The sequence below is a fragment of the Balaenoptera musculus genome, chromosome 20 (genome assembly GCF_009873245.2).
Source record: "Balaenoptera musculus isolate JJ_BM4_2016_0621 chromosome 20, mBalMus1.pri.v3, whole genome shotgun sequence".
NCBI lineage: Eukaryota > Metazoa > Chordata > Mammalia > Artiodactyla > Balaenopteridae > Balaenoptera > Balaenoptera musculus.
In genome coordinates, this window is record NC_045804.1 from 20,540,451 (window position 1) to 20,568,307 (window position 27,857).

The 27,857-nt window shown below is 55.2% G+C and overlaps 1 protein-coding gene across 11 annotated transcripts; it reads right to left on the reverse strand.

Annotated features, from left to right (window-relative positions):
- Positions 1-30: 30 nt before the first annotated feature.
- Positions 31-27,250, reverse strand: LOC118886288 (junction plakoglobin). Of its 11 annotated transcripts, none has more exons than XM_036835787.1 (15): positions 27,106-27,250; positions 15,441-15,656; positions 11,997-12,253; positions 11,521-11,759; positions 10,451-10,652; positions 9,510-9,654; positions 9,280-9,383; positions 7,243-7,581; positions 5,460-5,615; positions 5,131-5,250; positions 2,395-2,545; positions 2,164-2,285; positions 1,574-1,613; positions 1,148-1,313; positions 31-819 (listed from the first exon to the last, which is right to left on the reverse strand). In XM_036835787.1, exons 2-14 carry the CDS (start codon positions 15,646-15,648, stop codon positions 1,162-1,164), a joined length of 2,235 nt encoding a protein of 744 aa, XP_036691682.1. In that variant the 5' UTR covers positions 15,649-15,656; positions 27,106-27,250; the 3' UTR covers positions 31-819; positions 1,148-1,161. The 11 variants fall into 11 exon arrangements, with proteins under 11 accessions (XP_036691682.1, XP_036691683.1, XP_036691684.1 ...); XM_036835788.1 differs by having other exon boundaries at positions 27,087-27,237; XM_036835789.1 differs by having other exon boundaries at positions 32-819; positions 15,441-15,653; positions 27,087-27,236.
- Positions 27,251-27,857: the final 607 nt, after the last annotated feature.

Genomic DNA, 27,857 nt, shown 5'->3' on the forward strand with positions numbered 1-27,857 from the left:
ACCCCTCTCCCCCAGACAGTCTCCACCAGATCTGTGTCTTAGTTTTATTTTCTTTGCTTTGGTCTATACAAAAAAAACCAATAACCAAAAACATAAAGCGATAATAATAAAATTTTCTACTGGGACCTTCCCCAGCCCCCCACACCCGTGTGCAGGAGGTGGTGGGGGGAGTCTGAAACAGGAAGGGGAAGAGAAAGCCCCTCACCGCACACCAGAGGGGTCAGCCAAGAGCACTTCTCAGGGGGTCAGCTAGGGCAGTTGCGTGGGCGGGACAGGGTGCAAGGGAGCTGCTAACCCCGGGAGGGGCCAAAGCCAACTGCGCATCCTGGGGAGGGAGCAGGCCGAGTCCTGGAGCAGGGGAGGCACTCTCCACATCTCCGCCCCATCCCCCTGGTCAGACGATCCCTGAACTTTTCAAGATAAGCTTTGGATTCTGGGCCTTTGGGCCTTGAACCTGGGGCCTGGAGGCCCCCAGGGCTCAGTACAGTTGGTGGAGTTCAGTGACCAAATCGGAGCCAGCCAGAGAAGGAACCACAGCCCTATGGAGACGGGCAGCCCAGGAGGAGGGGGCACAGAGTGGGGGCCTCGAGTCTAAAGCTTTAGTGCCAGGGCCTCGGGGGTGGGAGGGGGTGTCGGGCCCTGGACCCACAGCCCAGAACGGAAAAGCAAGAGCAGATCGCCATCCCAAGAAAGACCCTACAGAGGACCTCTGAAGGCGTGGGGTTCAGCAGGAAGTTGCAGCCCTCCTGCCCAGGCTCAGGCACTTGGCTATCTCGCCCCAACGCCTGCGAGGAGAGCCTCTCAGATGGGGAACCGCACCTGGAGGGAGGGGCAGACACAGAGGGGTCAGGCCAGCCCCGTGGCCCGCAGGAGCTCGTGCATAACCCGGCCACCATGGTAGAAGGGGCAGGGCTCCTCGCCTCGAGCAAAGATAACAGAATGAAGCAGGCGAGGCACACCTTCCCTGGGGGAGCTCAGCACCAAGAGGCCCCACACTTGTTCCCCCCAAAAAGGAGCCAGGGTTTCAGGGGAAACGTGAGAGGGCCTCCATGAGAAGGAGGTTCTGAAGGGAAGGGAAAGCCCGAGTCTCAGCAGCCCACAGGGGGAAGGGAGAGCTGCAAAGCAGGGCGGGGAGGGGTCGCCATACTAGGGTCCAGGCAGCTAGGCCAGCATGTGGTCCGCAGTGGGGTAGGGGGGCCTGAGGCCGTCGCTGTAGGTGTCAATGGGGTAGTCCCCGTCCATGTCCATGTGCATCTCCAGGGGGTCCAGGGGCATGTCACTCGAGTACATGGGGCGGTAGGTGGCATCCATGTCTGGGGAGGAGAAGGGAGCTCTGTCCAGGGTCTCAGGCTACCCCGCGGGGGTCTGGACAGCCCTCAGCCACACCTTCTACCTCTGCCCGCCCCCCGTGGGTCCGCCCCCTTCCCCAGACTCTCACATCAGGGACCCGGACAGGAGTGCATGTGGACACGACAGTGGCTGTCACTGGTCCTTTGGCCCTGGGGTCACAAAATTGCCCCCTTGCTCACACCCACACAGCACCCCCTCTGCCCTGGGCTCTGCACACACTTACCATCTGCGTAGGGTTCATTAATGGGGATCATGCTCTGGGCCTGAGGATGGAGACAAAGAGAAACATTGAGGGAGGGGAAGGGTGGAAAACACAGGCTCCAGGCTGGGGGGCAAAGACCTCTTGAAGGAACAGAGGATGAGATAGGGTTACACAGTGCCCTGATGAACTCCTCTCCTCAGGCACCTCCCCAGGGTGGAGGGTCCCACCATTCACGCTTGGAGGCACCCGCAGAACTAGAGCGGGGAGGGGAGTGGAGGGGAGAGGACTAGAGAATGGGTGCCAGGAGCTGCCCCACCCAGGATCAGGGCAGCCTCCAGCCTATACAGCACCTTTGTGCAAGTTAGAGAAAGGCACCCCTGCCCCAACACTTCATATTAGTTTGGACAAAATAAAATTGCCATTTTGTAGGTCAAAAACAGTAGATGGTTCAACCTACTACTTCCATCTGATGGGAATTGTCATAAATGATCCAATTATAAAATAAAAATCTATGAAGTTGACAGGATGGTAGAGGCCTCCCTAAAAGTACAATCCTTGTGCAGTGCGCAACTTGCACAACCAGACACTGCAGCCCAACCCAGGATACTCACAGCCTCCCAGGCTGCAGGGTCGTGCTTGAAGAGGGAGTTGGTGAGCTCCACAGACACACGTTTACGGTAATCTGGGTTCTTGTCCTCGGAGATGCGGAACAAGACGGCAGCAGCGTAGGTGGCTGAGCAGAGAAAAGGACAGGCCAAGTCAGGTGCCTGCCTCCACCCAGGCCGGGGGAACAAGGCCCAGCTTCCCCCCTCGCCCCCCTCGCCCCCAGCCCAGCCCCTCACCGGTGCCCTCATTGTGGGAGTGCAGTAGCTCCATGAGTGGGGCTGAGGCCCCCTCAGCATCAATGGTGTCGGCTGCCTCCTTGTCCTGGGCCAGCTCGCACAGCACCCCAGCGGCCACACGCTGGATGTTCTCCACTGAGGAGTACAGGAGCTGGGGAGAGGGGGCGCGGGGCGGGCGTGAGGCAGGCGGGCGTGAGGCACCTCACCGCCCTGCCCATCTCTGCCTCCCTTTTTTGGATTTAACCCAAGCCCGTAGTAGAAAGCGTGAAAAGTCTAAGAAAAGTATAAAGAAATGGAAAAGCACACTGGACACAATCCCCCACCCAGACACAGCTTCCTTCCATTGGATTTTTATCATAGTCATATACATATATTTGATTCCTGTTTTTTTATCAAACATTGTAGCATAAAGCATTTTCCCATATTATTCAATAACTTTTCCTTAAAAATCTATGAGTTCATGGGAATTCCCTGGCGGTCCAGTGGTTAGGACTCTGCACTTTCACTGCCGAGGGCGTGAGTTCAATCCCTGGTCAGAGAACAAATCACAAGCAGCACAGAGCAGCCAAAAAAAAAAAAAATCTATGCGTTCATATTGATACTCAAGAGAGAAAGAGATAGAGACTTGGCTGGACCTAGAGACTGTCATACGGAGTGAAGTAAGTCAGAAAGAGAAAAACAAATATCGTATATTAACTATTAATATTTGTGGAATCTAGAAAAATGGTACAGATGAATCAGTTTGCAAGGCAGAAATAGAGACACAGATGTAGAGAACAAAAGTAAGGACACCAAGGGGGGAAAGTAGAGGGAGTGAGGGGGGGTGGTGGTGGGATGAACTGGGAGATTGGGATTGACATGTATACACTGATGTGTATAAAGTAGATAACTAATAAGAACCTGCTGTATAGGGGTTTCCCTGGCGGTGCCAGTAGTTAAGAATCCGCCTGCCAATGCAAGGGACACGGGTTCGAGCCCTGGGCCAGGAAGATCCTACATGCCGCGGAGCAACTAAGCCCATGGCCAAAACTACTGAGCCTGCGCTCTAGAGTCTGCGAGCCACAACTACTGAAGCCCGCGCACCTAGAGCCCGTGCTCCGCAACAAGAGAAGCCACCAAAATGAGAAGCCGGCGCACTGCAACGAAGAGCAGCCCCCGCTCGCCGCAACTAGAGAAAGCCTGCGCGCGGCAACAAAGACCCAACTCAGCCAAAAATTATACATAAATTAATTTTTAAAAAAAAGAACCTGCTGGGGCTTCCCTGGTGGCGCAGTGGTTGAGAATCTGCCTGCCAATGCAGGGGACACGGGTTCGAGCCCTGGTCTGGGAAGATCCCACATGCCGCGGAGCAACTAGGCCCGTGAGCCACAATTACTGAGCCTGCGCTCCGCAACAAGAGAGGCCGCAATAATGAGAGGCCCGCGCACCGTGATGAAGAGTGGCCCCCACTTGCCACAACTAGAGAAAGCCCTCGCATAGAAATGAAGACCCAACACAGCCATAAATAAATAAATTAATTAATTAAAAAAAAAAAAAAGAAGGACCCTTTAAGTTTAAAAAAAAAAGAACCTGCTGTATAAAACATTAAATTAAATTAAAGAAAAAAAAGAGAGAGAGAAAGAGAATGCTACAAAGCAAAACAACAACAAAAAGCAAAAAGTCTCATCAATCGCAAGTGGAGGTAGCTACCCGCACCAACTCCTTACTCTGAACATAAATAATTAAAGGAAAAACATTTCAAAAACTAAAAGTTCTTCTTCAACACCATTGTCTATGACCACATGATATAATGGACCGTTCCTTTTTTAACCATTCTCTTATCATTGGACAGTCGGTTAATTTTCAATTATTAGTAGTTAACATTGCAATTGTCAGCTCTGTGCATACATCTATGCCATGTTTTCAATTACATTACGTTATTGCATAAAGATAGAGTCCCAGACCTGTACTACTTGGCTGTCTATACGTATTTCAAAACTGCTTTCTGGAAAGGTTTTACCACCTTATCTTCCCACCAGCAGGGTATAAGACTGCCCATTTTATCACATCTTCATCAGCACAAAGCACTCCCAATCTTTTCTTTGCCAATTTGATAGTGGAAAATGGGCTCTCACTGCAGGGTAAGCTTCATTTCTTTAAACTCCTGGGGCTGAGCATTGCTTTTTGTTTTTCGGGTTTTTTAAATATTTATTTATTTACTTGGCTGCGCCGGGTCTTAGTTGCGGTATGCGGGGTCTCTAGTTGTGGTATGTGAACTCTTAGTTGCGGCATGTGGGATTGAACCCGGGCCCCCCTGCATTTGGAGTGCGGAGTCTTAGCCATTGGACCACCAGGGAAGTCCCGAGCATTGTTTATGAGCCACCTGGGAATTGCATGTGCCTCTTCTTATATAACTGCTGGGGTCTAGCACTGGGGTCTAGTATTAACGAGCTCTTTTTATATGAAAGATATTAAACTCTTGTCTGTTGTGATGCTTGCAAATATTTTCCCAGTTTGCTGTTTACTTTTCAATGCTTTTAGGTTTTTTCGGACATTAAAACATAGTTTTTGTTTTCATTTGTTGGCGTTTGCTAAGTGGTCACTCCTGGTGCGGCCGCTTTTCTTCACACTCCTCCAAAGACCTCTTGATGCCTGGCCCAGACCCCCTCAAACCCACGGCTGTCAACCTTCCCCTTTCAGCAGTGGGGAGAAGCAGGGGTTGGGGGAACCTCTCCTGCCCACCTGCCCCAGACTCACCTGCACAAACAGGGGGATGGTGTTGAGTCGGAAGATCTCCATGCGGTTCATGGGATCCCGGGCGAGGATGTGCAGGGCCCCGGTGCAGCCTTCCACGATCTCCTCCATCCTCACGCCATCCTGTACAAGAGGAGCCATTGGGGCATAGCAACAGGTAGCCCCTGGGAGTGGTCACACACCCCCATGACCCTGGCAAACCTCACTGGTCCTTGGAGTTGGCATCAATTGCAACTCGCCTCCTTATTTACACACTCGCATGCGCACACGTTCACACAGAGGACACCCTGACTCCCAGGGTAGAGGGTCACAGGCCCCTGCAGTTCACTTACCGTGTAGGGCTGCTGTGTGCCTGCAGCCATGTGGCGCTGGGCATCCTGGTGGGCCTTGACCAGCAGCTGGACGAGGCGGGGAATGACCGCTGCCTCCTGCAGTGGGGCATGGTTGGCTGGGCACAGGGCCAGATTCCTGATCAGGCCGATGGTTGCCTGGCAAGAAAAGGGACACTCATCAAGGGCATTTCCTGGGCATCGCTTCTCCAGCGTCATCTCCTCCTTCCCCTCTCATCTCTTCTGTCCCCCAGGCCAGCCACAGACATGCTGGAAGATCTCCAGAGAATGAAATCACCCCCAGCCCATGCCTCTTATTCCATACGATCTGTGGGTCCTCATGTCTAACTCTTAGAGGTCCTGCTAAAATGATACCCCATTCCAGAATATTCCATCAGCCCCCAGGCCCTGACACTGCCCCGTCCCCTCTCTCTTACCTCCCACTCACAGACAACATAGTCTTGCTTTTCTGATAGTTCCCAAACCCTGATTATCAGGGAGAGGGAGTCCTCACTAGGGTTGACCCCGAAGCCTCCTGCTTTGGTGACGCTCACACTGTAATCACTCCCCAGCAGGCGGCTCTGGGAAGAGGTCTCTGCTCCAGGGTCCTCCAACTCCCAGGAGCCATTCTGGCCTCCCAGGGCTCCTTGGGGAGCAATTTATCATCTTATTTGATCCTCAAAACAAGAAACCAGGAGGGCAGGGATGAAAATCATGGGGGAGATGAGGACAGAGTGGATGACCTGCCAAGGTCACTTGTCAACTTAGCTGCTGGGTCAGGGTGCAAACCCTCCGCCCACCTCGAGCTTGTGCTGCAGACCAAGACCAAGGAGGGGAGGGACCGCGTGCTGCCCTTTCTTTAAAATACAATATATATAATCACTTAGAGTCATTCTTATCTGGACAGTTATATTGTTGAAAATTTAGGCAATAGGAGCCCCTGCCAGCTGGCTCCTGTGCCCTTTGACAAGACCCCAGTCTACGGCAGCTTCCTCACTCTCTGGCGCCAGGTGTCACACACACCGGTAGCTCTGCCCTGGCTCACCCTCACCTCCCCTGCCTGTGACAGGGAACTGATACACATCTCTCCTCTACCCAGGCAGCCTCCTGACAAGAAAGCTCCACCCTGGCTCCCCGTAGCAGACACCAAGTGTCCCCAGAATCCTCTCTACCCTTTGTCTGTTTTGGCAACCCTCCTGAGTTTGAGCAGGACACATTAACACAGTGCTAACATCCTTGCATCCAGATGTGGCCAAATGACCAAGTTCCAGAGTGTGGGCTGAAGTGATGTGTCCCACTTTCTGGTCGCTGCTAGCTCTCCCTACTTCTCCAGGGCTAAAAGGCACCTATGGGGATGATGTAGTCCAACTGTTCGTGTGAGGACAATCCTCATGCCCAGACCCTCTGGCATAAGGAATGTGCTCCATGGACCACCAATAGCACCTGGGGGCTTGTTAGAAATGCAGACTCTCAGGCCCACCCCAGGCCCACCGAATCAGAGCCTGCAGTTGAATGAGACCGCCCAGGGTGGTCCTGTGCATGTTAAACTTTAAAGCTCTATTCTAGGAGATGGCTGAGCTACAAGATAGAAGGATTCTGGGTCTCAGGAGCAGAGCCGCTGTGGAGGTCTAAACCGGAACATGAGAGAGGAGTAAACTTTTGTCTTATCGGAGCCACTGTATTTTAGGCCTCTTTGTTACCGCAGCTTTGCCTGAACCCATACAGCGCCTAATCCTGTCTTCAGAGCTCCTCCCCTCGCCTGACCCCACCGTGCAGTGGGCGGTACCTTGACCAGTGGCCACTGGTTGGGCTGGTTGAGCAGCTTGACGATGGCCGGGATGCCGTAGTTGAGGCGCACGGAGTTCTGAGCCATCTCGGCCTCGGGGTGGCGGCTGGTGAGGTGGCGCAGGGCACAGATGGCGGGCTCTGTGATGTCATCCTTGTCACCCGCGCACAGGATGGCATGGATGAGCGCCTCCACGCCGCTGTTCTGCGTCACCAGCGTCTTGTTCTTGCTGTTGTTGCAGGTCAGGTTGGACAGAGTGCCCGTGGCACAGGTGAGGACATTGACGTCGTCCACGCTCAGCTGGTTCACCAGAATCTTCAGCACACTCTCCAGGCCCTCCTGGGGTCGGGGGAGGCAGTGCAGAGTGAGGGAGATTCCCAAACGCAGGGTCTTTCCAAGTGTATCCGGGAGAACGGATGGCCTAAGGAGGTCTCCAGCCCACTCAGCTCATACTCGATGGGCCCTGCCTGTGTGTGTTCATCCTCGTGATCCTGCCAACACCCGTGAGAAGGTAGTCGTGGGGCAGCTGAGGCCCAGAGAGGTTGAGGGCCTTGCCCACAGACCCACAGCTAGTGAGCCGGATCTGAACTCAAGCCTGTCTCTAAGCTCCACGCTCTTTCCTCCACCCACTCCTGTCCTCAGACCCAACAGAGCTCTACTCAGGCCGAGGGAGGCCCCTAGGCCAGAAGGAAATTGTTGAGGAGGTCCACGCTTCCATGGCCCAGCTGACCCACTTTTACACGCTTCTCCCCTCTCTGGGCCTTAGCTGCTGCCCATTCAGTGGTCCCCAGGCCAAATCTGTTTTCAGGAAACATCCTTAACCCAGGAGCCTCATTCTCCCAAGGGGAGCCATGTGGGCCCTGTGATGGAACAGGAAGACCCCAGGATCTGGGGACAGACAGTCCTGAGTTCAAATCCCAGCTCTGCTGTCTGCTAGCTGTGACCAAGGGCCATTCCTTAACTCCCTGAGCCTCTGTTTCTGGTTTTTTTTTTCTATTTTTCTGTGAAAACTTTCTTTTTCTTTAAATTTTTTATTTTATATTGGAGTATAGTTGATTAACAATGTTGTGTTAGTTTCAGGTGTACAGCAAAGTCAGTTATACATATACATGTATCTATTCTTTTTCAGATTCTTTTCCCATTTAGGTTATTACAGAGTACTGAGTAGAGTTCCCTGTGCTATACAGTAGATCCTGTTGATTATCTATTTTAAATATAGCAGTGTGTACATGTTAATACCAAACTCCCAGTTTGTCCCTTCCCCCCACCCTTCCCCCCGGTAACCATACGTTTGTTCTTTAAGTCTGTGAGTCTGTTTTTTTTAGATTCCGCATATAAGCGACATCGTATGATATTTGTCTTTCTCTGAATGACTTACTTCACTTAGTATGATAATCTCCAGGTTCATTTGTGTTGCTGCCAATGGCATTATTTCATTCTTTTTAATGGCTGAGTAATATTCCACTGTGTATCTGTACCACCTGAGCCTCTGTTTCTTCATCTAATGATGGGCCCCGCACTCTACCTCCAAGTACTGAAAGGGGTAAAGGAGCCAATGTCCCCAGTGCCTAGTGGAGCCCAGCACATGGCAGGTGCTCAACAAGCAGCCGATTGATGCAATTCTTAGCAATGACAGGTTGGAAGGAGGGACCAGAAGACTTGTCCTGAAACTGCATTTTTCCTTAAGCTGTTTTTAGGCACCGGGGGCCCCCAAGCCGTCTCCTGCACACTACTGCTCCCCGCCCAGGGTCTAGGTCAGAACTGTTCCTCTGACACCACCTGAACCCCAGCCAAGAAACATCAGCCTCCTACATCTAGTCCCCTTTCTGAATCCCGAACAGGGATTAGAGCCTTGAGCCTAAAGGGATGAGGGGATACAGGGCACTTCCATCCCCAGCCACAGTGGAGCAAGATATAGAGGCCTCCGGCCTCCCCCCCAGCTCCTAAGGTCAGACTCCCAGACAGGAGATTGGACACGGTAAGATGGAAGGACGAGGTGGCTGAAGAGGCGGACCCAGGCTCGATGACCTCCCTCACCTGCTTGGTGGCCACGTCCGAGAGGTTGCGCAGGGTCCAGAGGCAGTTCTGCACGAGGCGGGGGCTGTTGCTCGTCAGGTGTTTGCCCAGGGCCTGCATCCCACCTGGGGTGGGAGATGGGGGCACGTCAGCCACAGGGGAGCACCACTGACCGAGTCCGGTCACCGGTCAGGGCCCCCACCCCCGCCTGCCCGGCCACATGGGCCACCCTCACCGGCCACGGTACTCACCAGCCTCCACGATAGCGGGCTTATTGCTGGGACACACGGACAGCACCTTGAGCACACGGCTGGTGGTCCAGAGCAGCTTCTCGTAACTGTAGTTGCGCATGATGTGCACGAGAGCCTGGGGTCCTCCGTTGGCCAGGATGATGAGCTGTGGAGGGAGGGGGGCAATGAGTGTGAGACAGATGGGACCATGACAGGGAACAGAGAAGGAAGGGGGGGTGACAGAGCCGTTATTACTGTGCTTCATCTAAAACCTGAAGAGCTTTTGTGACTATTAAATAAGCCAAAATGTTGGGGGATAAAAAGGTAATACACAATGCTGGCAAGGATGAGGTGAAACTACTAACATACACTGCCACTGACGGCATTGCAAATAATGCAGTCCTTTTGGAAAGGACCTGGAACTCTGAGTAAAAGCTTAGAGATATTAAAAATCCTCAGCCCCACTGATGAAACACTTTTCCTACTCTCTGGGAAAGGCTGTGTACCTGAGTATGTTCATTACAGCATCGTTCGTTCATAAAGGTGGAAAATTGGGAGCAGCCTAGATGCCCTCCCTCAGAATAAAGTCTGGGGCCTCCACTTAAATGAAATGCTATTTGCTGTTATAGAGGGTGGTTTTGAGGACAGTCTAGCAAAAAAAAAAAAAAAAATTTTAATATCATGCAGGAAACAGATGCAAAGATGTAAATTGCTGTAACTACCACTGTGTACAAATATGCCCACAGGAAAGCACTGGAGAAGCACACGGTTGTATGAGGATAATGAATTTTTTCTTTCCCTTATCCTCAAAATAACCAGTAATATGGTGAAACATGTACATCTGTATATACATATATATTTAACCTAAAAAGGGTAAGAAGGCAGTGGCCTGAAGCTGCCGCTGGACGGAGGGTGATGCCATGGGAGCTGCAGGTCTTGGCTGGGGGCGGGGTGCGGCCCACCTTGCTCTCCTGGTTGCCGTAGGCCAGGAGCTGCAGGCAGTCGGTGGTGATGGCCAGGAACTTGGGGTTGTTCTTGTTGAGCAGGGGCACCATCTTCTGCAGCCCGTCTGCCAGGCGCACCGCCATCTTGGCGCCCTCCTGGTAGAGCAGCAGGTTGTGCAGCGTGGTGATGGCGTAGAAAAGGACCGACTCCACGGGGGAGCTGGGATAGGGGCAGGGGGTTCGCGTGAGCCAGGTACCAGGTAAACGTGGGCCGCCTCCCAGTACTGACACCCCAATGGTGTCCCTTGAGTCCAGCCCCACTTTTTTTTTTTTGGCCACACCGTGTGGCATGCGGGATCTTAGTTCCCTGACCAGGGATCAAACCCGCGCCCCCTGCAGTGGAAGCGTGGAGTCTTAACCACTGGACCACCAGGGGAGTCCCCCAGCCCTTTTTATGCACAAAGCACACAGCACCTCTCCTCTCTCCACTGGGACCACGACTCCTCCTGCTCTGGGCTCCCGGCTGGGTGCTAAACGCACGGTTGGTCCCCCTCGACACCTGTCCCTACTGAGTAACTGCCATGTGGAAGGCCTCATACTAGAGAAGCCCTGCAAGGGACTCAGAGGCGAATAAGATCAGTATCTCCACCCTTAGGTAACTCGCAGCCTAATATGATGTAAGGAAAAAGGCCAATCAACACTGCAAGGCTGGGAAAGATAAAGGTGGCAAGGGACTTTGCACATGCTGTTCCCTCTGCCTATAATACTCTTCCCTTCATCTACACCAGCCAAACTCCACTCATCCGTCAACCCCCTGCCATTAGAGTGAACAGCTTCTTGGAACTCCGCTGACCAATCCTGGACACACCTTTGCCCTCATCTATACTGTATCCTGATAACTAACCTGTGAGTTACATGCCTGTCTCCCCTGCTAGGCTGTGAGCAGCTGAGCACCAAGACTGGGTGTGGTTCTGCACCTGGCACATAGTAGGTGCTCAATAAATGTATGGAAGCCCAGGGACATGGGCAGGGTGGGGAGTCCAAGGGAGGGGAAGCCCCAGGCTCCCGCAGTGAGTAGGGGTCGGTACCTGAGCATGCGGACCAGGGCAGGGATGCCGCCCGACTTGAAGATGGCAAGCAGCCCCTCGCGGTGGTGGGAGAGGTTGTGAAGGATGCTGGTGGTACAGCGGGCTGTGTCCAGGTCGCTGGTGTTCTGCATGGTGCGCACGACGGCTGCTACCAGCTGGGGCGAGCCCATCAGCGCCCGCCGAGACGCCTCCTTCTTCGACAGCTGGTTCACGATCATGGCCGCCTTGGTCACCACCACCTGGGGGAGGGGGGAGGACGGGAGGACCTGAGCAGATGGGCCAGGTTGGTTGCCGCTGTGAGAAGGAAGGGCCAGGAGACCCATCCACAAAGCTCAGACAGACCCAGGTCAGACTCTTCCCACTGATGGGGCTTTGGGTCAATGACCTCCCTCCACCCCAGGTAGGGCCCTCTCCTGCAGACACCTGACCTCTCCCCTCCCTGTCCTGCCTCCAGCCCGGCCAGGCCCCTCACAGACCGGGTCCTCATCGTTGAGCAGTTTGGTGAGCTCAGGAAGGGCCCGGGTGGCCAGCTCGGCGTCGTCCTGGTAGTTGATGAGATGCACGATGGCCGACTTCAGGAGCTGGGATGGCTCAGCCAGCCGCTGCAGGTTGGTGGTCTGTCCCTCCACCTGGGTGACCAGCAGGGAGCTGTCCTCTCCTGTCACACCAGGACACATGGCCTCCCGCACCCGCTTGGCTCTGGCTGTCGTGGACATCTGGTAATCCAGGTCACCTGGGGGCCAACAGGCAGGGACTGAGTTGCAGGATGCAGGCAGGGGGACACTGGGGAGCAGGCATCCCATCTGGGTCCTCTGGACTGCCTCCCAGACCACCACTCATAGTTCTACCTTTAACCAGTGACCTTGAGGAGGGCATCATTGCCTCAGTTACATCATCTGTAAAATGGGGCACCACCTGCTCTGTCCGTCGCAGGGAATTCTTACGAGAATTAAATGAGATAATAGTTGTGAATTGGGACTTCCCTGGTGGTCCAGTGGTAAAGAATCCGCCTTACAATGCAGGGGACGCGGGTTTGATCCCTGGTCAGGGAACTAAGATCTCACATGTCGCGGGGCAACGAAGCCCACGTGCCACAACTACTGAGCTCACGCACCTCAACTACAGCCCACGTGCCACAAACCACAGAGCCCTCGCGCTCTGGAACCCACACGCCACTACAGAGCCCACACGTCCTGGAGCCTGCGGCACCATAACTAGAAAACAGAAAATCCACAGGCCACAACTAGAGAGAAGCCCGCGCACCAAAATGGAGAGCCCACGTGCCGCAACTAAGACCTGACGCAGCTAAAAATAAATTAAATAAATAAATAATAAATAAATCTTAAAAAAAAAAGTTGTGAATTGCTCTTAAAAGAAAGGATGGGGCTTCCCTGGTGGCACAGTGGTTGAGAATGTGCCTGCCAATAATGCAGGGGACACGGGTTCGAGCCCTGGTCTGGGAAGATCCCACATGCCGCGGAGCAACTGGGCCCGCGAGCCACAACTACTGAGCCTGCGCGTCTGGAGCCTGTGCTCCGCAACAAGAGAGGCAGCAACAGTGAGAGGCCCGCGCACCGCGATTAAGAGTGGCCTCCGCTCGCCGCAACTAGAGAAAGCCCTCGCACAGAAACGAAGACCCAACACAGCCATAAATAAATAAATAAATAAATAAATAAATTTATTAAAAGAAAAAGAAAGGATGCATGGGCCTGGCACATATTGCTAAAAAAACGTTCAGAGATTATTATTATTAAAAGGAATAGCTAACATTTTTTGAGTACAGGCACACCTTGGAGATATTGAGGTTTCATTTCCAGACCACTGTAATGAAGTGAATATTGCAATAAAGTGAGTCATGAATTTTTTGGTTTCCCAGTGCATATAAAAGTTACGTTTACACTGTATGTAGTATATTAAGTGTGCAATAGCATTATGTCTAAAAAATGTACATATCTCAATTTTAAAATGCTGCCAAAAAATGCTAACCGCCATCTGAGTCTTCAGCAAGTCACAGTAGTAATATCAAAGATCACTGATCATAGATCACTATGACAAATAGAATAATCATGAAAATGTTTGAAATATTGCAAGAATTACTAAAATGTGACACAGAGACATGAAATGAGCAAATGTTTTGGAGAAATGGCACCGATAGACTTGCTCCATGCAAGGTTACCACAAACCTCCAATTTGTAAAAAACGCAGTATCTGCGAAGTGTAATAAAGTGAAGTGCAATAAAACGAGGTGTGCCTGTACTTATTATGTGCTTAGCAGTGAATTAAGTGCTTTCCTTATACTTTTCTCATTTAATCTTACAACAATCCTAGAACGTAAGGACTATTATTATCTCCACTTTATAGATGGGAAAACTGAGACACAGAGAGGTTATAAGAACCCAAGCTGGGATCTGAACTCAGAGAGCCTGACTCCAGAATCCAACTCCGACTCTATGCCCCTCCCTTAACCACCAGGTAGGGGTAGGATGAGACAACCTCGGTCTCTTTTCAACCCTGAAATCTCACGATTCTAATTATACCCTCATCCTCCCCAAAGGAGACAACTCTCCCATTATATGGGCAGGCAAATAGAGGCCCAGAGGGCCACCCAGTAGAATAGAGCAGATGAGAGGGAAAGTCCAGACTGTGGGTTTCAGCAAGCAAGAGGTGGGCTCTCAGCTGAGAGTCCAGGCTCCACCCCCTGGTGGGTCTGGGAGTCCCACAAACAGGTGCCCCGGCTTCCCAGGCAGCCCTGCCCTGGCGAGTGTCCCAAAGCCCCGAAGAGAGGGAAGCAGAGGTTCCACCCTCCAATCAGTCAGGAAGGAGGGACCATCCACATGACTTTCCCACCGGGATGCTGTACTTGAGCTACCAACACAATGCCTGGCCCTGCCAAGCTGAGAGGCCTCTGCCTGCTGTGTGGGAGGAGCTCCCCGGGGTGCAGAGGCTGAGCTCTGCCGTGGCCCAGGCTGCCACAGCCTACCCTGCACCCTCCCCAGCTCCCACAGCTCTCTGGGCTGCAACATTCAGGGCCCTGGAGGCATCTGTGGACTACAGACAGGACTGGATACTTCTCTCCCCCAGAGAGGCAGGGCACCCTGGGCTGACGGGGATCCCCACCCCTGACTAAGCCCCAGAACCGGGCTCTACCTCCCCGGAATATCTGAGGCTCCTGGAGCAAGAGGACTGTGTCTTCCCCACAGTCCCTGAGTTCCCCGAGGGCAGCGGTGATGCCTCCTCATCACACTGTAAGTTCATGGAAGGCAAAGACTGTGCCTCTTCCTTCAGACTGGTGGGCAGGGACTATGCTTCCGCTCCGTCCTAGAGGTTCACGGAAGAGGAATCTGCCTCCCTCCCAGATGGGGGCGCTCTGAAGTTGCTGTGCCTCCTCCCTCAGACTGGTGAGTCTAAGAACAGGAGCTGTGGGGCTTCCCTGGTGGCGCAGTGGTTGAGAATCCGCCTGCCAGTGCAGGGGACACGGGTTCGAGCCTTGGTCTGGGAAGATCCCACATGCCGCGGAGCAACTAAGCCCGTGCGCCACAACTACTGAGCCCGCGCTCTAGAGCCCGCGAGCCACAGCTACTGAGCCCACATGCCACAACTACTGAAGCCTGCATGCCTAGAGCCCGTGCTCCGCAACAAGAGAAGCCACCGCAATGAGAAGCCTGCACACCGCAGCAAAGAGTAGCCCTGCTCTCAGCAACTAGAGAAAGCCCACGCGCAGCAACAAAGACCCAATGCAGTCAAAAATAAATAGATAAATAAATATATTTATATATTAAAAAAAAAAAACAGTAGCTGTGTCTCCCTCCTCAGACTGGGAGCCCCATAAAGTCTGCCTCCTCTGACCCTGACCTCCCTCCAGGGCCCAGCCTGGTTTTCGGCTGGAATATTCCCGTGGAAGAGTCCCCAGGGATCCCGACCTTGGCTCTGGGGCACCGCCTGGGTGTAGGTGGTGGTCTTCTTGAGCATGTACTGGCGCCCACAGGCCTCGTCCTCCTCCGTGATGCCTTTGCTGCTGACCGAGGGCACGCAGGTATTGACCCCCGAGTGGATGCCCGAGTCGTAGGTGTACGTCTGTTGCCACTCGGTCACCTTGATGGGTTGTTCGATGAGGTTCATCACGTCCATGGTGGCTGCTGGGGACACAAAGGAGGGGCAGGAAATTAGCTGGCCGCAGTGGGGCATCCCATCACCGGGCCCAGTCCCCACCTTCAGCCTCTCCCCAGGCCCTGCCCATCACCCCTAACCCGCACCACAGCTGCAAGGCCGTCAGCAGGCTGTGGAGCAGGGTGGGAGACAGGAGGGACCAAGCCCAGGGAGGGACCGCCAGGGAGGGACACCTGTCTGTGAGCCCTGGGCTTGCATCTCTGACCTCCAGTCCAGGGTGGGGTGAACCCAATGGCAGGAGGGGCATAAAGGGCCAGATGCCCCAACCCAGCCCTCAGCTCACTCACCTTGCTGTCCCAGACCAAAACCCCCAGAGCAGGAGAAGGCATTCAGGACCTCCAACAGCTTCTGGGGTCCCGCAGACCCACCCCCATCCACTGGGGCCCCCTGGGAAGAACTGTAGAGGTGAGGCAGCTACACCCCAGGCACTGGGCAGGAAACCGGGTGGGGCAGGGAAGCAGCCAGACAGGTTTCTCTGGAAGCCTCAGAGACTCCAAGATCTCACTTTCCTGCAGATGGGGCAGGATCACGAGTGACCCCAGAGGCTCAGACCCTAAGAACCCCATCTTGGGCTTTCCTGGTGGCGCAGTGGTTGAGAATCTGCCTGCCAACACAGGGGGCACAGGTTCGAGCCCTGGTCTGGGAGGATCCCACATGCCGCGGAGCAACTGGGCCTGTGAGCCACAATTACTGAGCCTGTGCGTCTGGAGCCTGTGCTCCGCGGCAGGAGAGGCCGCGATGGTGAGAGGCCCGCGCACCGCGATGAAGACTGGCCCCCACTTGCCGCAGCTAGAGGGGGCCCTCGCACAGAGGCGAGGACCCAACACAGCCATAAATAAATTAATTAATTAAAACATCTGATTGTTTTAAAAAAAAAAAATCCTTAACCTCATTTCATTTAAAAAAAAAAAAAAAGAATCCCATCTCTCCAGCACTCCAGCTTCTAGAAGCCTTTCCCAGAATTCTGAATCCTACCAACCAGTTCAAATCTCAGCCACATACTACTGGGGCAACTCGCCGCTCCGCTGAACCTCAGTCCTCATCTGTAAAATGGGGTAGCACCACCTCCCTCGTAGGCTGTTGTGAGGACCAGATTCGTAAAGGACCCAGCCTGGTGCCTGGCACACAGTAGGTGCTCAATGTTGGTGACCTTGGCCAGATATCAGTACTGCTTCTCCCTCGGGGTAGGGCAGACCTTGGGGTGGTCACTGCTATTCAGAGACTTGGGGCCACTTGAGGCTCATGAATAGCTGGGCCTGCCTCTGTACCAGGGAGGTGGTGACTCCCACTTGGTCTGTCCAGCTCCCGTCTCGGTGCTGACCTCTAGAGTCCAGCAGCTGGGAGGACGGGCAAGGGAAGCTGTGCCCCAGTGAGGGCCTTCCTAGTGTCCTTCAAGAAGGCTTCCCTGGTGGCGCAGTGGTTAAGAATCCGCCTGCCAATGCAGGGGCCATGGGTTCGAGCCCTGGTCCGGGAAGATCCCACATGTCGCGGAGCCACTAAGGCCGTGCGCCACAACTACTGAGCCTGCGCTCTAGAGTCCGCGAGCCACAGCTACTGAGCCCACATGCCGCAACTACTGAAGCCCGCAGGCCTAGAGCCGGTGCTCCGCAACAAGAGAAGCCACCGCAATGAGAAGCCCGCTCACTGCAACAAAGAGTAGCCCCCGCTCATCGCAACTAGAGAAAGCCTGTGCGCAGCAACGAAGACCCAACACAGCCAAAAATTTTAAAAATAAATACAATAAATAAATTTAAAAAAAAAAAAAAGGTCATCATCCTCACAAGTGGGTTTCGAAGCACATGCTCTGCTCCCGCATTTACAGATGGGGAACTGAGGCTCCACCAAGTAAGGAGGCATAGCAGAGAAATGACAGAGCCAGGCCCAGGCCCAGGTGTGAGTGACACCCGAGTCTGTGGCCTGTGCACACCCAGTGTGGCCTCAGATGGCAAGTAGACCCCAGGCTGGTCCACCCGTGAGGCTGGGCAGCAGCAGCACCCAGCACCTCAAACCCATTGTCCCATTGTGTTGGGAGACCAGTTAAGGACGAGGCTGGAGTGGCTGGTGAGCCTGGTCCCAACCCAGGAACAAAGATCACCAAGGATATGTCTTCTGGGACGGCCCCAGTGCCACCCTCCGGGAGGATGACAAAGATCCTTCATGTCTCCCCGCCTTTTATGGCGACCCCAGCTCCTCCCCTGCCTGTGAGCACACCTGGAACCCGCAGAGGCAGGAGCCAGACCAGCTCCCCGCAGACTCCTTCCTCTCCTCCCATCACCCCGAGTGACTCAGAGTTTCCGGCTGATCAACAGAAGCAGGCTCAGTGCCTCCAGATGTGCCCAGCTGCTTTCCAGGCACCGGCCAAGTGTGGCTATTTCAGGGGGAGCCCTTCCCCCCGCCCCCGCCCTAACCACACACTGCCCGGCACTCCTGCCTTCCCTGGACAGACAGACACAGAGAATACAGGAGAGTTTGGGAGGAGAAAGCCTGTCGCAGAAGCCCCCGGGGAGAAAATTCAGGCAGGAGGCCTTGGACATCCAAGCACTGGAGAAGGAAGATGAAACTGTCAGTAAATACAGTTGCATTAACCCTGTAAAGGCCACTTTGCCGGGCAGAGGGCTGAGCCAACATCTGGATGCCGAGCCTCAGTCAGATTCGCTTAGGACAAACTGGACATCTCCAGCCCTATCAGTAAAAACACCCCACCGGAGCCAGAAGAGACCAGTAGAGACCCACCGCCTACCCTGGTGCTTCTGAGCCAAGTGAGAGGGATACGGGCCTTGGTCGGAACCTCAGGGACAATCCCCTCACCAGCCCCATATCCAAAGGGACCACTGAGGTCAAGGCTGGCCATGGGAGGGGCGTTTCCTCAGCAGGCCCCTTACCACCCCCGCCAGCCCAGGCCTGGAGCCAAGAGAAGCTGAGGGCTGGACAGCTGCCCAGGGCGAGACAAGAGCCCTCAAAGGTCAAAGGATCCATGGCGGAGGGGAGGCGGGGGACGGAGGGCGGGGGGGAGAGCCTTAACTAGCAAATGAATCTCATGCTTCCCTAGAAGCAACCCTGGCCGGCATTTTATTATTCCCAGTTTCTAGGTGAGGAAACAAGCTCCAGGCTGAAAAACAGTGGCGCTCTGCTCAAATCCAGATCTGCCTCACTGCCAACCAGCCTCCAGCCCACCAAGGAGAGAATGCCAGACACCCTGCTGCAGAAGACAGTGATGGGCAGGGGGCAGGAGGGGCACAGGTGGAGCCGAGCACCTGCTGCTCGGCAATCAGGAGTCCCAGGTTCTAGTTCCACCTCTGCTGCAAACTTGCTGTGTGTCCTTGGGCAACAGCTTTCCCTCTCTGTGCTTCATCTTCAGAAAGGGTAGCCCAGGTGATCTCAGAGGAATGTTGATATCTAAGATTCTAGGAATAAAGAGTCAGAATTCCCATGACAGACAAGAAAAGGCTGAGGGTGGGCTGGGTCAGAGGTGGAAAGCAGTCCAGAGAGGACACGCACCAGAACTCTTCTTAAAGAAGGCATGCTGGTGGGGAGCTACTCCCGCCACAGGAAAGATATAAGTCAGACCTCAGGCAGGGCTGTCAAGCAGCCCCACCTGTCTCCCCACCTACTCCCCAGGAGAATTCTTTTTTTTTTTTTTAATAAATTTATTTATTTATTTATTTTTGGCAGTGTTGGGTCTTCGTTGACGCACGCGGGCTTTCTCTAGTTGCGGCGAGGCGCAGGCTTCAGTAGTTGTGGCGCATGGGCTTAGTTGCTCCGTGGCATGTGGGATCTTCCCGGACCAGGGCTCGAACCCGTGTCCCCTGCACTGGCAGGCGGATTCTTAACCACTGCGCCACCAGAGAAGCCCCAGGGGAATTCTTTCACAAGAAATAAAAGTGCTGTTTTTGCAGTTCCCAGGGTGGAGGAGGCCGCACCCGGTTTGGTCTTGTCCCTCTCCGTCCTGGACCTGGAGTGAGACCCACCACAATGCCCCTGGACAGAGCCAGGGTGGAAGGAGGCGAGACAGACGCGGGCCCTGCCCCTGCACCCTGGCGGAAGCCGGGCAGAGCCAGACACAGGGCGGGGCTCTGAGTTGAATGGGGGCACTTTGTTTAGCAAGCAATCTCTATTGCAGAAGGAAGAAGCCAGCTCAGAGATCACTGGGTGGGGTGGGGGACCTCACAAGGGACAGGAAGAGAGAAGACAGGGGGCTCTGAAGAGGGTGTGCGAAGGACCCTTCCCCCACCAGTCCACACTGGCCAGGAATCTGCAAGCTAGCAAGGGGGATGCTTTGGGGCCTACCCCGCCTGTCGCTCCTGTTTCCTCTGCCGCGTGGCCAACCCATGGGGCTGGCAGCGGGCACCCTAAATCCAAGACTGTCCTGGCAGAGTGTGGTCCAGCTCTGACATTAAAAAGAACTCCCAGGGGGCTTCCCTGGTGGCGCAGTGGTTAAGAATCTGCCTGCCAATGCAGGGGACACGGGTTCGAGCCCTGGTCCCGGAAGATCCCACATGCTGTGGAGCAACTAAGTCCGTGCACCACAACTACTGAGCCTGCGCTCTAGAGCTCGCGAGCCACAACTACTGAGCCCACGTGCCTAGAGCCCGTGCTCTGCAACAAGAGAAGCCACCACAATGAGAAGCCCGTGCACCGCAACGAAGAGCAGCCCCCGCTCGCCACAACTAGAGAAAGCCTGCGCACAGCAACAAAGACCCAACACAGCCAAAAATAAATAAATAAATAAATAAAATTTATTAAAAAAAAAAAAAAAAAAAAAAGAACTCCCAGGAATTCCCAGGCAGTCCAGGGGTTAAGACTCCACGCTTCCACTGCAGGGGGCACGGGTTCGATCCCTGGTCAGGGAACTAAGATCCTGCATGTCATGCGTCATGGCCAAAAAAAAATTAAAAATTAAAAATAAATAAAAGGAACTCCCACCAGAGCTACATCAGGCTTCTTCCCCCTGCCAGCACCTGCCGCAGTGACGGGCTGGGCTGTGCTGCAGGACGCCAAGTGTCAGTAAGACGCCGGGAAACCAGGACAGGAATGGGCTGCCCGAGAGGTGAGCTGGGACCCGGCTCAGAAACATTGCATTAGAGCAGGCAGGGCCCTCCAGAAGTTCCTTGGGCCAGAGGCCAGCACCCTGTGCAGACACAGATCAGGGGCTCAGACAATGACAGACGAAGGGGGCCATGGGCAGGGCGGGAGGGCATGGGGGTCAGGGGAAGGCTCCATCCTGCCCCCGCACTCACTGGCCGTGTGCCCTTGGGCAAATCACGCAATTTCCTGAAGCCTCATTCCTCCTCTGTAAAGTAGAGACAATCAAGACACTCCTTTCTTCAGACGGCTGTGTGTTGTGTGGATGGTACACAACCATGACTGTGCAAGGAAGGCCTCTGTTGGTAGGAAAGGCCCAGGCAAGCGTCCTTCTACTAGGGAAACACAAAAATGGCAGAGGAGGAAGCCAGCAGAGATGGGCCTGGCAAGGTAGCTGGTAGCCAGCATGCTTTGTGGGACCCAGTACCCAGGGCAAGACCCAGGTTTCCTTTCCCTGAACCCTCAGATGAAGGCTAGGAGGGGAGCTGCCTCCCGGCCCTAGGCCAGAGCCCCTGCGGTCGGGGGAGGTGTGGCCGGGGAAGACGAGTTACGTCCAGGTCCTGGGAGGGGAGGCCAGGTGGAGACATGGCGCTGCCCCTCTCCCCGGTCACACGTGCTGCCTTCTGCAGCTGGGGGCCGGCAGGCCAGTCAGGCCTGGACATTCCCCACATAGCAGCCCCAGGGGAGAGGCTGGGCTCCGCAGTGTCACCAGCCACCAGCCTTCCCCACTCTGTCTCTGGCTCCAGCAGAGATTTGGCGAGCGGTCCCAAGCACAGACGGAAACAGACTCTAGAAAAGTACAGAGACAGACAGGACTGCATCCCTTGACAGCCCTGTCTCCCCCATCAGGCTGGGGCTTCCCAGCTAGGCCTCTCGCCTCAGACGGGCGGCTCCAGGAGAAACGTCCGCCACCCGCAGACTAGACGTTCCTTGGCAGAGACTGTGGTCTCCCCCATCAGACTGGTCATTCCAAACGGGCAGGGACTGAAGCGGGCACCATGCGTGGCCAGGGTCCTGGGGACGGGAGAAGATACAGAAGCCCATCCTGAGCTTCCGGAGGAGAGCCCTCACTTCCAGTCTGGAGGACAGCCTGAGCTGTGGCCCAGGACTGGCTGCGGGTAGAGGTTCAGGTCAGGCCGACCCAGCTGCTGTTTATTTTCTTCCTTCTGGGCTCCTGCCCAAAGCAAACAAACCAGGGTGGGAAAATGAAGGGGACTTGGAGGAGAGGGAAATGCCTGGCCAGGTGGCTGGACCCTGGGAAACTCCGGGCTCCCCTGGAGAGGGCTCCAGCTGGAGCGCCATTCCCTGCTGGGGACCCTGGGTGGGCAAAAATCCCAAACCGGCAGATGACCCTAAACCGGGACTCCTAGGAATGGAAAAACACTTTACCAGCCTCAGGAAACAACAGCTAAGGACTCACTTGGGTCTGTGACGTATCTCAATACCCAAGTGCCTGCTGTCCCCACCTGACCACCCCCACCCAGGGGGGCTTGGGGAGTCCGACCCCAGCTCATGTCTACTCCTCAGGGTGTGATTCCCCAGGGTTTCATTCTGCAAGGATCGCTGCCTGGCCCTCTCCTGGAAAAGCAGGGAAGACCCAACTCTTACTTCCCTGTTCAGCATTTGCTGGAGAAAACTAGGGTTTGGATAAAGATTTGGTTAGAATTTGTTATTGTATACAGAGCATAAGACCATCCAAGAGAGAGGCTGAGAAATAAGAGGATGCTAAGAAAAGAGAAGGGAAAGAGATGTTCATGGTTTGATGCCTCGACAGGATTACGGGTGACTTTCTTTCTTCTCTTGGAAACTTTCCTAAAGTTTCCAACTGTTTTGTAAAATGATCAGATATTACTTTTTCAATCAAGTGGGAGGGGGAGTCGTGTAGTGAGTGCAACCTCCACTCACCCCCAAATAAGCAGTGTATTGATTGCCCAGCCCCGCCCCAATTCTCCCCTGTCCCTGCCACTCACCAGAGACAAGAGTCCAGAGACAAGAATCCTCTGTCCCCACAGTGAGGAAAGACAGTCAACCTGTTAACCCACACTCTGCAGGTCATAGAAAGCTGAGCTTCCTGCCCTGAGGGCCCCCAAAGCCTGAGGGGCCAGGAGGCTGAGCAAAGGGGGAGTGGTCAGTGAGTTTTCTCTTCAGCCTAGCCAAGGAAGCTGCTGGAAATCAGGACAGTCCACGCCCCCCAGACCTCCACCAGATTCAACCATGTCCCAGGAGGCAGGCCTCGTGGTGTCGCTTGCAGAGACACAAACCCTGATGACCTGCCCCAGTCACTGCTCCTTCCCTTCATAGGGGTCACTGGGCCAGCGGCTCATGGTTACCTGCCTCTCACATGGCCAGGTCTCTCCTCCCAAAAGACACAAGACTAAGAGTTTCCCCAGGGACCCCAACAGACCTCAGACTCGCCCCAAAGGGTAGTGATTCCTACTTGCCCTCTCTCCTGCAGCAGGCTGGCTCTCCCCCAGCTCACACGGATGGGACCCTGCTTCATCCTCTTCAGAGAAGAGTCAACCCTGAGCCTCCACCAGCATCTCCCTCTTACTCATCAACTCAAGATCTCATCTCTAACAGGCAGGAAGTCCTTCCTCCTATCTAGCCTCCATTCCTTCCATAAGAGTCCCGATCGCTCTTGTGTCTTCAGGGCTGTTGGAAAACTGCAAGCCTGTCACCCTCTTCACAGCAATCACCCGGGACTGAGTTCATTCTCTTTCTTTCTTTGTCACATCAAGTCCCCTCAGCCTTCTCTTCTCCAGGATCAATAACTCCCCATGCCTAGGGTCCCCTCCTGACCTCAAGGGATCTGGAAGCCCCGTGTTGATAGGCTCAGTACCCAGGCTATACTGACACAGATAGAGGCCCCATTTCCCAGGCCCATTCCGGTGTCAGGTGCCCGGTTGGCAGACGTGCCAGAGCCAGGGAGGTCTGAGGACAGTAACACCAGCCCCTCCCTCCAGGACCCAGGCCCTGCTGACCCCACCCCAATCACCGGAAAGGCCTCCTCAGCAGCGGAAAACCTACTCCCAGCCCCCAGGGCTCCCCGCTCCAGAGGACAGCCAGCTCCCCGCCCAAGAGCAGGCTGGCAGTGTTGACTGGTGGAGTACAGCAGGACACTGGTCCGGTCCTAAATCTGACTCTCGTTTCTCTCCACTCCCCAGGGGACAGGCCCCCCTTTATCTTGGCCCAGCTCCAGCCCCCAGCAAAGCAGACAACTCCCACTTCCTACACAGGGACAAGCCCAGAACAGTCCATGGCTCGGCCCAGCTCAAGCCAGGAGGCGGCAGCGGCTTTGACCCCTGCCCTCCTCTCCCTGCCAAACCTCCTCCACACATCCGCCACAGCCCCTGGCCTTGGGGAGATAGCCCCCTCCACCAGGAGCCAAAAACCAAGCCATGGGAGGGGCAGGGGTTTCAGGGGGCAGGAGGCTGGGACGTGAGTCACCCCTACCTGGCAAACCTGCCCCCGCCTTCACCAACCACACACACCACCCTGGACCCTTTGGAATTCTCTCCTCCCCAAACTCCTAAGCAGAGACTCTCAAAAAAGGGATGGCAGAAAAATTCTTCCCAGAGCCAGGGTGGGGTGATACAGCAAGATGGGCCCTGGGCTTGGCGCCAAAGGACCCAAATGCCAGCCTTGGCCCTGCTTGGGTCTCACTGTGCAACCTTGGGCAAGTTACTTAACTCCCCGAGTTTCCATTTCCTCACCTGTAGAATGGGGTAATGATACTTGCCTAGAGGGATGGTCATAAGGATTAAGTGAGAACAGTTAATGAAAGTGCTTGGAATCTGTAAGTAGTCCCTTAATTTTTAAGTGACCATTTATCAAGTACTTATTCGGTAGTTGGTACCATTATTTCCATTTTGCCCAGGAGGTCACTGAAGCTCAGAGAGGTGAAGTGACTTGACCAAGGCCGCGCAGGTAACGAGCGACAGAGCTGGGAATCAAACCTAGCTCAGTCCAAGCCTAAATCCCTATGCTCAGAACTGCCCCACTACAACATCTGTCCAAATAATAGCCCTTCTGTAGAGAAGTCAACTGCCCCATCTCATTCTAAGGTGGCTCTTTTCCCCAAGCCCTCCCAGGCCGGGGAGAGACCCCCGTCACCTGTACCTGCCCAATCAGTACCCCTTCCTTCCCATGCAATGCACTCTCAAAGCCTCATCCCTGGCAGCCCAAACAGAGATTCCAGAGGAAATGGGGTTGTAACTGGGGTGGGGTGGGACCGGGTGGAGGCATGGGGAGGGCTCATGTCACCCAAGCTGAGGCTTGATCTAGCAAGAAATGACCACTTGGATCCTACCTTTTTTTCCCCTCTCCCTCCAGTCCAGTAAGTAGCCAGTTTGCACCTCCTAACAATACTTCCTCAGTATTATCTTTTCATGGAAGTCACGAGCCAGATTAGCTAACCTAATCATTTAGCCAGTGTAATTAACAACACCTTCCCCTCCTCCACTTTGGCACAGAGAAGAGGGAAAACAGGTTATTTTGTCCCAACTCCTTGCCCTTGTGACACCCACTGGAGCAGAAGAGGCATGGGACTCCCCCTGACCCAGGGCACTCCATGGGGTGGGTCTGACCTCCGCCGCCCTCACTCTCCCATCTACGTAGGGCGGTACGGGTCTTCCCAAGCGAGTCAGGGCAAGCAACCCTGATCCCCCCAATCTTCCCTTCACCTCAGGAATGGAGAACCTGGCTGTTACATTCCCCTTTCTGTTCCCCAAGGAGGCCAGGGAAGGGGCTCTCAGGAAATTGCTGGGGGGAGTAGGGAGGGCAGCAGCTAACGCAGCTCTGCCTGAAACCTTCCCCACTGAAGCCTTCCTCCAGTCCCACCTTCCCCATCGAAGTCTCTCCGGAAAGGGGGTGGGTAGGAAAAGGACTTCAAAAGCCTCCAGAAGGAATGTACCTTCAAAACCCAGAAATCAAATGGAAATCCAGCCCCGTTGCTCCGCGCTCTTCGGACTCAATCCCCAGCCAGCTAAATAACGTGGGGGATGGGATGGAGGGAAAAAAACACCAGAACAATCGCTCCCCCCACCCTCAGTCAGTTTGGCCCGGCCCTGCCCCACCCCCATTCCTGGGGAGGGGGGCAGAGCTCCGGAGAGAGCCTGTAGGGCAGGCCTCCTGCGAGGGGGTGTGGTGGTCCCCGGAGACAGGAAGACAAGGAAGAAGCTGCTTCCCCTTTGGCCCGGCCCCCCACCCCGGTCTCCCCCTCAGGCCCCAAGGGGCCCAGCAAACAGGATGGAGGTGGGGGCTGGGAAGACGGGGTCACAGCGCAGGCACTGCCCAGGTTCAGCCTGGCCAGCTGGGGGAGGGGGCTTTGCTCCGAGAAGGACCCCTAAAGCCTGCGGGAAGCCCCGGGCAAGGAGGCAGGAAAACCCCCAGAGAAAGCTGCCGTGAATACTCCTTCCTGGAAAGTTTGTTCTGGGTGATTTTTCCGCCAAGAAGAGGATAGAAAGGAAGGGTAGTCCTGTTCCCATATCAACACTCTGGAAGCCGCAGCTACTGGAAACTGGGCCGGTGAATTCTCCACCCGTGCACGACCCCTCCGCCCAGACCCCTATCTTGAGCCTCGGGTGCCAGACACCGGCTGGGCGCGGAGCCGGGCCCAGCACCAATCCCACTGCCATCCCTTCCCGCCTCCGCTGGCGGAGCCAGAGCCCGGCACCCACCCGAACGGAGCGGAGGGAGACGCCGCAGGTACAGTCCCGACCAGGCTCGCAGAGCTGGAGGGCAGGGCCTCCGGACTCCGTGTGCTCACCTGCTCGGCAGGTGGGGCCCGCGTCTCTGGGAAAATGTGCGCTCAGCCCTCACAGTTGGGCAAGCCGGGCGTAGACAATAGGGCCCCACCCAGGCCTGGGGGAGTAGAGAGGGAGGGAAAGCGAGGATAACGCGTGGGGTGGGGTGAGGGTGGCCCCAAAGAGACCAGCGGCAGCAAGTTTCGCAAACAGTAAATTCCTGATTACAGAGTGAGCGCTGGGACGCAGGCCGAGCAGGTTAAAGTCTCCGCCGCAAGAGGCAGGGCCAGAGTCAGGGACGCGGCGCCCAGCGAGCTCCGCGGGTCCCGGGGGAGGCGCGACCCGGAGGCACCTGCCCTGATCCCTCCCCACCCTTCTCAGACACCGGCTCTCGGAGCCCCCAGTCGCGCTACGCGCGAACCTCGCGCCCACTTAGTCACCGCGCCCAGGACCCCAGCGCGCCCCCTGCCGCCGGTGCAGGGTGGCTCTCCCTGGCTCCCGCCCTCACCTGCCCTGGGACGGCGGGGATCGGCCTCTCGTCCGCTCGCCCCGCTTCCCTCGCCCCAGCGATACCTGCCTCGATCGTCCGCACCTGCGTTTGGAGCCTGGCCGGTCTGGGTAGGGATCGGGCCGGGATGGGAGCCGGCGCGGGCTGCGAACTGAGCTCAGCACACTCGGGCGGTGGCTGCTCCGGACTCTGGCCAAGGCAGCAACTCACTAACCGAACAAAAGGCGAAGGGACCTGACAGCCAAGCCACGCCTCTCGCCCCCTCGAAGCTCCGCCCCTGAGGGAGACGCCCACCCGCTGATGTGGGCTTACTGGCTGCCTGGCCTGACTGTCCTATGGAGAGGCGGAGCCTCGCGCCCAGTCCCCTTTCACCGCCGCCTCTGTTTATCCGCTGGCCATTGGCCCCAGGGACTGCCACTCGGCCCTAGGGACGTTCTCCAACTTGAGGTTCCATCCTAACTCCTCACCTATTGGCAGATTGAGGGTTACTTCCTCCTGATTGGGTAAGGAACTGTCAGTAAGACTAAGGAAAGAACCAATGGAAGGGATGGGGTGTGTCTTGTCCCACCCTACCTCCGAGCAGGTAAGAATGATTACTCTCCCCTTCCCCCTACCTGTCCAACAGGTGAGTCAGGAGGGGCAAGGACAGACGCCTTCACTGGCCAGCCAACTCAGCGTCAGGAATGATGCTTCATTGGGCTTATTCACCCTTGCCGCAAAGTGGTAATAACATATTAGTATAGCATTTCATAGGCTTTTTTTTCTGGGTTGGGATTTTTTTCCCCCAAAGATGGAGTGCTCATGAGCTTTAGAATTAGAAGTCCTGGATTCGGGTT